The following is a 12,056-nucleotide window of genomic DNA, read 5'->3' on the forward strand; positions in this document are numbered from 1 at the left end:
ATTCAGTTGCTCACATTATTTTTGCCTAAGCAGAAGAGCATGACTGATTTTATTTGTAATATTTGAATGTCAAAGAAAATGTTTTAAAATGAATGTTTGTAAAGTCGTTCATTGTGTAAACACAGTATGATTTTTGTTGTTAAATCCTCTGCATTTCTACAATAAATACATTTAAATGGACTGTATGGTTGTCAACCAATTTAATAACACAAAAACAACACAGTACAAAAATAACACCACAACAGTGTGTGCATCGATAGTAGTCTATTCCCTCTTTACTTGAAGTTAGTGGAGCGTCACTCAGCAGAGTACCCGTGGGCTTATCAGGTAACTGACTGGAGTGGTAACAAAACACTTAATCCCATTAGAGGCCACTTAATGATCTCTCAGTCCCGTCTTTCTTCAGTGCTGCAGGTTGACCACGATGGGGGCCAAAATGTCTGGGACACAATCCATGTGTCAGCTTACTGTCTTATAAAAATACAGTGAAAGATTGTTCTAAAAGTCCACAATGTTTCTATTCTGGACTGTATAGTATCCAGTCTGTCATCTCATTTAATCCAGTGTCATGACTTTCTGTATGAGTTTCTCAAATGTATTAGCTCAAGATGGTGTAATAAATAATCCAATCTACTCTTGTGACTCACTCTACAAACAAACAAGAACCTGTTGATGCTTGGAAATAACCTTGTTGTGGAATTTAACATGGGGATATCAAATGTGCTGTTCAAAACCGAGTTAAAAAAAACAAAAAACAAAACAAAACATGACCATGAAACCCAGAGAAGAATGTTTGTACCATTGCCAGAAAAAGGATTTGAGGATTAATGCATTGCTTTCTCAACACATGCATAAGTGCAGTTTGAAAATGATCTTGAAACCCAATTAAAGTTTAAAATCCTAAGCAAGTGTACAAACAGTTATGTTTGGGGACGGGCCTGGATAGATATGAAATCAAAGAAGAAGAAAAAAATCCCTACCAATTACAGTAGACATCATGGGGAAAACACATCAAGTGACTAAAAACTGTGCTAAAAGGGTTAAGGAGTAAGATGAAAAAATGCATGCGACACTAGGCCGAGTCCACTGGTTTGCAAAATGATAAAATTACCTTTAGTTTAATCCTGAATGCAATCCAGGCTCCAACATACAACACTGCATTAAGTGGAAATACAATCTCTTAAACAAAATTTTAAGTATATTGCACAGAAAACCATAAAGAAATCTACCCAAATAAAACATTTAAGAAACTATCCATGATAGGTCCATGAATTGCAAAGTCCTGGTGGCTCAATCGGGCCCAGTGCTCTTTGTTTGTCCCCCATGGAAGTTTGTGGTTCAAGATTCAAGGTAAAGGCCTCAGTAGTGGTACTGCTGCATCTCTGTCCAGTTGGTGATCCAGTACTTCTTCTGTGGCTCCTCGGGCTGAAAGCCCAGATTAAACTGATAGCGCTCAGCCCTGCGAATTTTCACCCCCTGGTGCTTTGGCATTATTCTGTAGTAGATAGCTCGCTTGAAGAATCCAAGCTAGCAAGAAAAGAGACAGGAGAAGTTTGTTTTACAAATATAAAGAGACAGCAGGAGGTGTGACATTAATGACAGAGCAGATTTGGGATTTCGGGGCTGTGGAAAATCAAGTTAGAAAACAGAGAAACCCACGAAATCCATGGAGAAAGATGGAAAAGAAAAAATGCAGATTTAAGACAAAGTGGTGAGGAGCACACTTTAAAGTATTTGCCTGGAAAGGAAACCAGAAGAAAAGTTAGAAGAAGGTAAGTGAAGGTAAAGTGGTAGTCATTCTAAAGGTTTGTCATCATCAGTATTCATTTTTCACTTTTTCTTTTCTTTTACCCAAAAGCCCCAAAGATATGTGTGGTCTGGAGACACATTGGAGTTTTAGTAGTCATCAGTCAGCCTCTCTGTCTCAGAGGGCTGGATCTTCATCTCAGCCTTCTGGGCCTTGGCCTCATACATCTCCCTCCTGTTGGCCCTCTGAAAGAAGTCACACTGGGGGGGCGGAGGAGGAGTGGGAAGGTGCACGAAGGGGGAAGGGTTAGATTTAGGATGGAGGTCATATATAATCAAATGAGTGTGTCTGTTGTTTTCACATGATCCAGAGAAGACATTTGGTGTGAGAACATGTGGAGCGATTCAGGGATGTTCAAAGTCTGTGTCTGCAGACACACAGTATGTCATTTTACAAGAGTGTAATCAGTGTAGTGTAGTCTCACCTTCCATAGTATAAGAATGATGATTCCAAGTAGTAAAATTCCTGCTATAATAGCAGAGATGATGATCCACAGGGGAAGCTCATACACTTTCTCTAACTCCTCCTCTGGGTCTATTTCTACTGTGAACTACAAGAAAAGTGGAGAAAGTCGAGTTAAATAATGATCATTACTGCAACCAACAATAATCCTCATAACAATCAACATAAAATACCACATTGGTTTGATTCTCCATTTTGATGGTTGGCTTATCTGTAATGAGTTTCAGTGTGGCTCGGCCCTTGACTGTCACTCTCATAGCATTGGAATAGTCCTGCAGTGGAACACACAAATGTAAAAACAGTTTCAAACCGTGCTCTGAGCTGCATATACATTAACTGATGCTACTGTTAAAGGTATTGAAGGAATCATTTAGAAACTTGTGTGTGTGACTGGATTGTACAGAACACGTAAATGACCTCTAGCATTGTGCTGTTCCACAACCGGGACCGGACATAGATCTGGGATGAGGTTGTCATGTTGAGTAGAGGACAGGTAAATGTCACACACCTTGCTGTCCCCTTGAGGCAGTCCTTTCAGACACACACACACACACACACACACACACAAACATTATTACACAATAGAGCAAATATATGTATACACACACACACACATTATATATATATATATATATATATATATATATATATATATATATATATATATATATATATATATATATATATATATATATATATATATATATGCGGAGAAAATCTGACAACTCAAAAGTGTAGAAAATACACTTACTATTTTGTTTCCCTAACAGCTCATGCTGATCCATACTGAATGGATGTAAAGAAACTGTCTATCTTGGAAAGCCAAGCTCCCTCTGATTGGCTAGCTGATTATTAAATAATAACATGCAAAATTGATACCTACTTGTTGTTTGAATCATGCTGAAGTGGTGTCATTCAGTTTAGGAAGAAAACAATGGATTTGAAATGAGATTTTTTAGGTAGTTCTTATGATCAGGACTGTTTGTCTATATGTATTTTCATGTGTATTTTAGATTGTGTAACACTACAGATCATTTAAGTACAAAAAGCTATGAACACACCAAGTTGAAGAAACTTTAAAAGGTTATATAGACTCTAAAAAACTACTGAGCTGTGTTGAGGATTAATCCTTAGCTATCATTGATTTTTCCTCTAATACCAACAGCTGGTTGACACTGACATTTCATGAGAAAGTTTCATCTAAATTGCTGGCAAAACTCATTCTTTGTAAGCATTTATCACTTATTTTATTTGTATCAGCTTAATTTGCAAATCTTTGTCTGCTGAATACTGAAGTATGAATGGGAAATCCTCATCCAGATACCCAGTTTCTTACCAACAGGGGCGACTCTTTCAGACGTGTTTGCACTGTAATTGCTGCTTGTGGCTCAGTGATTTGTGATCGGGCTGTATCTTCAGAGTCAACTTCTGTGAGCTGACGTTTCTTACGCTTGGATCTGGTCTCTGACAACTAGAAAGCAAGAGAAGGACAAAAGAAAATGAAAAGAGGAGGAAGACAGACATTACATCAGATGACAAGAGCTAATTACTGGTTTTGATAAAGACATTACTAAATTCTTCTCAGAATAGCAGTGTCATTTCTACTGTCTTTATGTGGGCGGCACACATTGGGAGTTTCTATTTAGGGCTCTTTGAGGTTTTTATGTGGTGACACAGTTGTTTTTCCACAAAATTTATTTCTGAACAGTGGTTTGCCACTGTGCCCATTTTTAAACCATTTACCAATGACCTTTATACAGTATAGCTCCAACTGCTTCAGGAATCACACCACGTCACAAGCTTTGTGTTTCTCAACTTCAAGTAAATCTTGATATAGAGTGATATCAGTCCAATTCAGTCCAATTTCAAGCGCTACCTTTATATTTTAAGAATAGCTAATATTATTACACAGTATGTTGCTATGTTTTCATATACCCTAAACCAAGCGTGTACCCTGTCTGAGTGAGATGCTACTGAGCTGACATTAGCTGAGAAATGACTAAACAATTATAATAAATGTAGTAAAAAAAAAAAACCCAAAACATATCAGCAACATGCATGTTGTCTGTGCATTTTAGCAATCTTGATGTTAGCATAGTAAATAAAAGTTCTAAATATGTGTTTGCTAGTTGTTTTTTTTTAATTACCTTGCAATTCTTCAAACTAATAACTTTTTAAAAACTAAAATATCTTCTAAATTTCTCAAAATGAGATTAACAGTTTTTGTTAAAAACAAATAATAGCTAATGTAACTTGTTCATAAAAGCCCTTTTAAAACAACAGTAATCCTCCACATCTAAACAATCTTCCCAGGTATCAATTATATCTGAGCATAAACTAAACCAAGTCAAAACATTCCTGTGGAAAACTCAGTAGATCAGCTTTAAACCAAAGCCAGAAAGAACCTTACAGTCAGGCTAAGCATGTTGACAACTTTCCCAGGGGGGTCACATTCCATTTCTGATTGCCCCCTCACAACGATCTTTGTCAGGTACAGCAGCCACTTGCCGTTGTCTACCTCAAAAGGCCACTCAAACTCCACAGCCAGACTCCCCATGTCTCCCAGCGGTTCCTTCATGTCAACCTGGTGGCAAAAGTTGTCAACAGCACAAAAAACAGAGTTACAGCAGAAATCCAGGAAAATGCAATAAGGTTTAAATTAAGAATCAGAGACTGACTGTGATCCCTAAACAGTATCCACCCCTGGTCATTCTCACACCACAAACCATAGCTCACAGTAACAATCTCTTCTTCACACGTTATTAAACTTCTGAAGCTTTCGGCTTTGAAAGCAGGGTGTGGAAAGGAAAATGCGAGTGAGTAGCACACACACTGTAGATGAAGAATACAGACCTGGAGGGGAAATATAGTGTCAGAGTGACGTAGGTGACTCACTTTGAAGGTGAACTCCACCAGACTGCCCACGTCACTGGTGTTGCCCATAGCTGACTCGCCCTTTACTGTCCCACCAAATTTTGTACGTACTAATGGATTTGCACTGAGACAAGATTTCACAAGGTGTGAGTGCTGTGGAGGGTTATGATCTGTGACACTTCAGTGTGCAATGTGTTAGAATCTGTTTGGTAAAGGCACTCACATGGTGAAGGTGGGGGAGATGGTGTTTTCAATAACCAGGCCCACCGTCACAGGTCTCAGGTCACTCTGCTCACTAAGACTGAAGAAATCAACAAATTGTCTACAATTATAAACCATAAGGTTGCAGAGCTGAGTTAAGGCCACAGAAACTGAATTCAAACTAGATCCTGCAGTACAGGTAAGTATTACACACAGTCCACGTTTGTCCTCGTTTTAATACAATATAACAATGTGCAATATGCATTAGTCTGTATTAATCCCTTACGTTGATAGAAGCAGCTGAGACTTGATCTTTTTTGTGTACAGGTCAATTCCAGTTGTCTCAAACCACAGCTGCAGAGACACCTAAGAGAGATAAACACATGTGAAGAGCTTTAACATCTGATCCTTAATGTTTTAGCATTAACATTGTAACATCTGCTAAACTGTTCAAACCCACCTTTTCTTTACTTTTCAGAGGATTCCCCAAGTCACAGATAACGACATCGCCCACACGCTGGCATTCGAAACGGCCATCCTAAACACACATTTATAGTTAAGTGACAAGAAAGGATGAGGTATTTATGCAGCATCTGAGTCTTTCGTGGCACTTTTTTCAACTGTTTCACATTTAAAGCACAAATAAACTTACAATGTGTGATTCTTAGCTATTAAGTACAAAATAAAAAAAATAAATCTATTTTAGCAAGGTAACTTTATAAACAAATATTTTTCAGTCATCTGCTGCCCTCCAGTGGACATACCGCAGGCCTGAAGGCAGCATACGCCAGAACACTGGGGACAGTAACGTTGAGTGTTGCCTGATGGGCGTCCTCAGCCAGTTTCCCAGCGGAAGGATCGTTGGTCACATCCACCTGTAGCCTCAGCTTCATGTTGCTGCTGAATTTTAGCAACTGAAACTTGTCCTGTCTGAACAGGGTAATAAAGTTTGCTTACTCATGCTGATGTTAATGCTGATTTATGTCTAGATAAACATACAAACATACCATTGAAGGCCAATCTTGAAAAGATTATGATTGTTAGTCTCACTGAAAACACACTCAAACCATCTTGTTGTGACTGTTATGACAATCTTATATAACTTTGATCAAGAAAGTGGAAGTGTTTTTTTTCCAAAAATGTCAAAGTGTTCTTTTGAATGTCAGCTGTGTGTATTAAAAGTGCTTTACATCTGAGATTTTAAAACAGGAGAGTCTTATTGTTTACCCGGGGTAAGGCCTGGCTTGCTCGTCAACAAACTGGGCTTTCAGCTGAAGGTTGCTCGTGCACTTGTTGTCCAAGCCGCAATCCTTCTGAAAGGTAATCTACAGGAAATAGAACAAATACCATCATATTGTATCATACCTCTCAGGCCTGTTCTGGATACATGCGCATCGCCGCTTCAGCTGGGTGACTGTGATATATGCATTACTTTGTACCTCAGTTTTTTCGGTGAGATTCTGCTCTTGGCTCAGAATGGGAAAGGAGTCCAAGTTCTGCAGGGAGCGTCTGACTGTTGTTTGTTGTTGTTGTAATGTCAAGTTGAGAGAAAAGACCACTGGATCCAGTTTGTCCCTTAAACCTTTCTGTCAATTCAGCCATAACTGTTATGTTAGTCTAAGTGCCTGCATTACTAAAAGGTAATGAGCTTTTTAAGTATATCTACACAAAAAAAAAACTATTTAAATACACACACAATCAATCTTACCTTTACAGAGAGTTTAATAGTATGACAGATCAATTTGGAGGCTGGCAGGCTCATGGAGTTAGTATATGTATCACCAAAATTCTGAAATTGAATACGAGAGCTTCTGCTTCGCTTTACGTCGGCTCCCACCTCGTAATCCACCGCTTCACGAAGCAGCAACAAATAGAAAACATCACGGCACAGATTTAATGTGTTCAGTAAATGCAGATGAAGATATTCTTTACGAATAGCAAGATTTCACAATGACATGGTTAGATTAAATTAAAAGTATATCCACATTAACATTACTTACTGATATTCTTTTTGAAGTACTTGTTTCCATTACTTAGAGTGAAAGACATACACAGGGTAACTGTAATGCTGTAAAATACAAAAACAAAAACATTTATCAATTAAAGGAAAACACAGACAGACTTATCCTAATTAGACATTTTGTTCGATATATTACCATGGTTTATTTTCAGCACACTGATTAGGATCCACAATCTTGGGTTCAGCCGTAAAATTTTTAGTTAAATGGATTACTGGCCGCGCTCTGAAAACAATCAAATTAATTCAGATTCAACGTTGTAAACTAACAAATATATCAACATTACTTTTCTTTTGAATTTTTACTATGTCCTGTTCAGGTGAAGGAAACTAAAATTTAAAAACCACAATATAAAGTCATTGAGTGCAAAAAATGGAAACTTTCCCTGCATTTGAAAACTAGAAAGACATATTTTTAAAGACTTTGTTCTACCTGAGGAGGGCTATGTGATCATCCAGAGAGCCAACTAAGATGTCAGGGTAGCTGTTGTCATCCATGTCCATTCCTCCACTGATGGAGTAGCCAAAGGTCTTGAATGTGCCCGTACTCACCGAGTTGCCTTCAATCACCTGTAGAGGATGTTCATTATACCTGGGTTTCCAACTTGCTTCATTTAAAGTTCAAACTAATTACCACAAGAATTCCATAAAAATGCTACCTGACTGTAATTTTGTGTTATTCCTTCTTTACTTCCCATCCATATGTAGACCTTTCCTGTTTCGTGAAATGGTGCCCCCACTGCAAAATCTGCAGATGGACAACAAAAAAGTATCTGAGGAAACTTGAACAGTCAAGCTACTGAAAATGAAAATAAGATAGTTTTTGTAATAAATATAGCTGTAATAGTAAATGCTTCATGCTTCCCTCCTGTAGATTACTGCAACAGTCTAATGTTGCTGTGGAAAGTGTAAATAAAAACTGAGGCCTGGATCTGAATAAAGGTTTGTGTGTCCTAAAATATGTGCAAACTCACTGCACACGCCAAAAAAGTACAAAAGTAAATGATACAGAGTAACACTAACAGTGATAATAATAATAGTCAGTAACACTGAAGATTGTATCTATTAAGTTAGTATGTCTGCTGAGATAAATATCACATGCTATTTTATGTGTGTTGGAAGGAGAAAATGTACATATATTCATTTAACACCTGCAATGTGATTTATCAAACCTGAAAGCAATTTTTCTCATAGAAACAGCACCTATTTTTAACATGTTTCAAAAGGACGCACAGTCTGTGTAATTGTGCACATGGCTGCAGTTATGGCCACAAGAGAGAGACACACAACAAAGCAAGGAGCAGTGGAGCATGCGTCTTTCAGCCTCGTGTGAAGATCTTTGGGATGAACGAGGAAACAATCATCAAGACATATCAATTCATTTGGGAACTGTTGGAGGAACTCATAGTGGGTTTGGAGAGCAATCACACAATACCTCAACAAATATTGAGTGTCACAGCTGGGATCCTCTATATGTGCAGTCCACTGTGTTACTGGATGATAGCATTTATGGGGTTTACACACACTCTCCACAGTCATTAACTGAGGCCAAACTAGTTTTTTTGTTCTTTTTCAGTAGCTGGATTTCTTAGAGCAAACGATTGTGCCCTTTGTGCAAAATATCTCAGGTCATTGCATTGTTCTTAATTTAAAAAAAAAAACCAAAAAAAAAAAGTTCTGTTCTCCGAGTTTCGAGCTGGCAGGTTTTTTTTAAATGGCTGGCTTGTAGGTGGGCCAATTCATGAAATCTTAGTAAAAATAAATTAGACCAATTTTAGAAACATGAGACTATGTTAGATCCATTTATGTTTTCTTTCTTTCTTTTTTGTTTTTAGAGGTGACAGTACATCGACCCTTATTTGCAGAAATTTTATTATAAGCCTATTGTTCTTTGGTTCACTGTCTCTTTACTTTATCTACTCCTCACATTGTTTAACCTAAAGTATTAACTTTTTCATTGTGTGGCATTCGGATTTCTTTGCTGTAGGCAATGCTTTTGCTCCCGACTTGCCATTCTGCAAACCATGTCGCACACAAAACCCTGGTTTAAAGAGGTAGTCTGCAAAACCTGCACCTGCCGCCTATTCACACACACATTCTTAGTAAAAGAACGCAAACCATGATCCAGCAAAATTTTAGATTGCACATGTAAATTACTACTTGCAAATTGGGATCTTAGTAGATCGGGCCTTATTTGAATAATTTGCACAAAAAACAAACACTTTATTTACATATCAGTGGTTGAAAGTGAGAAAATGAACAATTTCATGAAAAAAATCTTCTCATCTTGAAGTTGATGGCAACTATGCATCTCACAAAGTTAGTACAGGGTCATGTTTACCACTGTAACACTCCCTTTTCTTTAACTTTAGCCTGCAAATATCTGAGAACTTAGGAGGCTAGTTACTAAACATGTGGGAGATGAATTGTTGTGTCATTCTTGTCCAATGTAAGATTATAGCTCCTTAACAATCCTGGGGTATTTGTTATGTTGTGCTTTTCATGATGCACAGAAGGTTTTCAGATTGTCTTCCACTACAAATCCATGATTTAAAAAAGCAGTTTAGCATTGTGTTGCTGAAATATGCAAAGTTTTGCCTAAAAAGGCATGTCTGTTTCCAGGGCACTCCATGCTGCTCTAAACCCTGCGATGGTAGTGATTTTCCAGATGTGGAAACTGCTAGTTCCACTGATACAAGATCATTTAATTATGGGCTTGTTTTTATAGCAACTCATTTTATTGGATAATTACCAGCTGCTTTGCTGTACTAGAACAATTTTGAACTTTAAAAGAGGTGTCATTGTCATCACATCCAGGAGTTGATCATTTCCATAAAAACCTAATTAAATTGTAAAATCATTCACTTTCAGCATTTGGTATGCTTTGTAGTTTCTGTCAAGTATAAGAAAATTGATTGATGTGAAGTGCAAACTATGGAATCGTACATTTAGGACTAATCATCAAATTCACATCATCAGCAAAATCTTGGACACAGTTCATCGCATCTAGGTGTGAAAAAAATGCTTGGTTCGAAGTCATACCTTGGAATCCATCTTGGTTAACATCACCGATGGCGGCAACTGCAAATCCAAATCCGGATTCAGAAGAACCTTTCAAGACTAAAGTGGGTGTATTCTTAAAAGATCCATTTTCATTCATAAAAATGTAAACTGCCCCTCCTTTAGCATCTGAGCGGTCGAAGTAAAAAGGAGCACCCACAATCAGGTCATTCCAACTGCAGTAGTCAAAAGACACACCCAAAAACAAATATTAAACAAGGCAGATTAATGTCACACAGCATTCAAGCATGAGGCAAGTAAAACTACTTCATTCAATCCTCTTACATGTGCAAACATTACTGTAGTTTTGTGGATTATTAATTAGAAGTATCCCATATTTAAAAACAAGCATTACCAATTTTCATTTTTATAGCTGTGCAATGCTAACCTGATGCCCTGCATGTGTTGTATGAGGTCTTGGAAAGAGAGGCTAGTATTTAAAGTATGCTCCACATGGTGTATAAGCACATAAAACAGAATAAATTCTTGATGTTCCATTTCCATTACTCAAACTATCTATGTAGTAACTCACTTATCATTGTTGAGGTCTGTGGCTGCTAGGCTGCTCCCAAAGTATGAGCCCACTTGTTCTCCATAGATGGTTTGTACAAGATCAATTTTATTACTCCTCTTTTTCCCAAGCATCACAGAACCCTTGGACTGGTGCCTAGGAGCCCCTGTCACCACTGTGTATTCATTAACGCTCAGCAGCTTCTTCTCCTCAAGAACTGAATAACCTGTGGATGGAAGTATTGGAGAGTATTTGGTATCTTACTTTTAATTGAGACATTATAAAGAATGCTGAGTAAAGGAAATCAAAAGTGAAGTTCATTATTACATTTAACTACATAAATAACAAATTGCAATCAATTATCATCTTACACTGCCTTCTAGGGTAGCCACATAACAGTGTAAAATGGCAAAGGAGCAAGGTTGGTTTTGGTTTTTATCAATGAAACCACACAGACTTTAACATTACAACACCCCTAGGTTTTATGTACTGGAACTTTAAGTGAGTTAATGAACCTTTTGTTACACTTCACCAGTAAAACCACTTGTGATAATATGTTTTTTGTCTAATTTTGGGACTGTATAAATTGCATAGCATGATTTAAAGATCACCACATATTTACCAATGTAACTGTTTCGATAATGATTTGGCAGCTCTTCAAAACTCGAGCCAGATGAGTCCCAGTTTTTTGATGGATCTGGACTTCTCCACGTTACATAAACATTTCCTTTAACAAAAAAGGTGCAATATTAAAATCAGCTTTATATGCAATGGATATTAAAAAAACAAAAACAAAACAGACACACACACACACACACAATGATTTAGTGATATTACATTACTGCAGAGGCTGCAGGGACATCCATATTCAGAAGACCACTCTTGTAAGCATTAATGCTTTTGCATCTTGTTTCTGCATCAGTCTGTAAGTCCCACAAAATTCCTTCATTCAAAACACCCTGCTATGTCACCAAGTCTGGCAGATGTTCTCTTTAACTTATTATGAGATGATTTACATCGTATTTAAAGGGGTCCTATTATGGTATTTTAAGTTTTTTGAGCTTTCTACAGTGTTACAGTGTTGAATCCTCATCAGACATGTGAACAACACTGTTTTTTATCAC

General features: G+C 37.5%; 1 protein-coding gene across 1 annotated transcript in view; it reads right to left on the reverse strand.

The window, feature by feature from the left end:
* Window positions 1-1,359: 1,359 nt before the first annotated feature.
* The window catches only part of itga3b (integrin, alpha 3b), a gene marked incomplete at both ends in the record, with an annotated part of 33,511 nt that continues 22,814 nt past the window's right edge, over window positions 1,360-12,056 (reverse strand). The window contains 21 exons of the mRNA XM_079260592.1: window positions 1,360-1,527; window positions 2,232-2,357; window positions 2,443-2,541; window positions 2,687-2,800; window positions 3,606-3,740; window positions 4,680-4,853; window positions 5,165-5,267; window positions 5,367-5,444; window positions 5,631-5,710; window positions 5,805-5,882; window positions 6,109-6,274; window positions 6,572-6,669; window positions 6,784-6,930; window positions 7,170-7,195; window positions 7,345-7,412; window positions 7,501-7,587; window positions 7,795-7,931; window positions 8,021-8,109; window positions 10,404-10,597; window positions 10,954-11,158; window positions 11,555-11,659. Of these exons, the coding sequence (XP_079116718.1) occupies window positions 1,360-1,527; window positions 2,232-2,357; window positions 2,443-2,541; window positions 2,687-2,800; window positions 3,606-3,740; window positions 4,680-4,853; window positions 5,165-5,267; window positions 5,367-5,444; window positions 5,631-5,710; window positions 5,805-5,882; window positions 6,109-6,274; window positions 6,572-6,669; window positions 6,784-6,930; window positions 7,170-7,195; window positions 7,345-7,412; window positions 7,501-7,587; window positions 7,795-7,931; window positions 8,021-8,109; window positions 10,404-10,597; window positions 10,954-11,158; window positions 11,555-11,659 (2,477 nt within the window). The remainder of the gene's footprint in view (window positions 1,528-2,231; window positions 2,358-2,442; window positions 2,542-2,686; window positions 2,801-3,605; window positions 3,741-4,679; window positions 4,854-5,164; window positions 5,268-5,366; window positions 5,445-5,630; window positions 5,711-5,804; window positions 5,883-6,108; window positions 6,275-6,571; window positions 6,670-6,783; window positions 6,931-7,169; window positions 7,196-7,344; window positions 7,413-7,500; window positions 7,588-7,794; window positions 7,932-8,020; window positions 8,110-10,403; window positions 10,598-10,953; window positions 11,159-11,554; window positions 11,660-12,056) is intronic.

This window comes from Telmatherina bonti, assembly GCF_933228915.1.
Source record: "Telmatherina bonti genome assembly, chromosome: 21".
NCBI lineage: Eukaryota > Metazoa > Chordata > Actinopteri > Atheriniformes > Telmatherinidae > Telmatherina > Telmatherina bonti.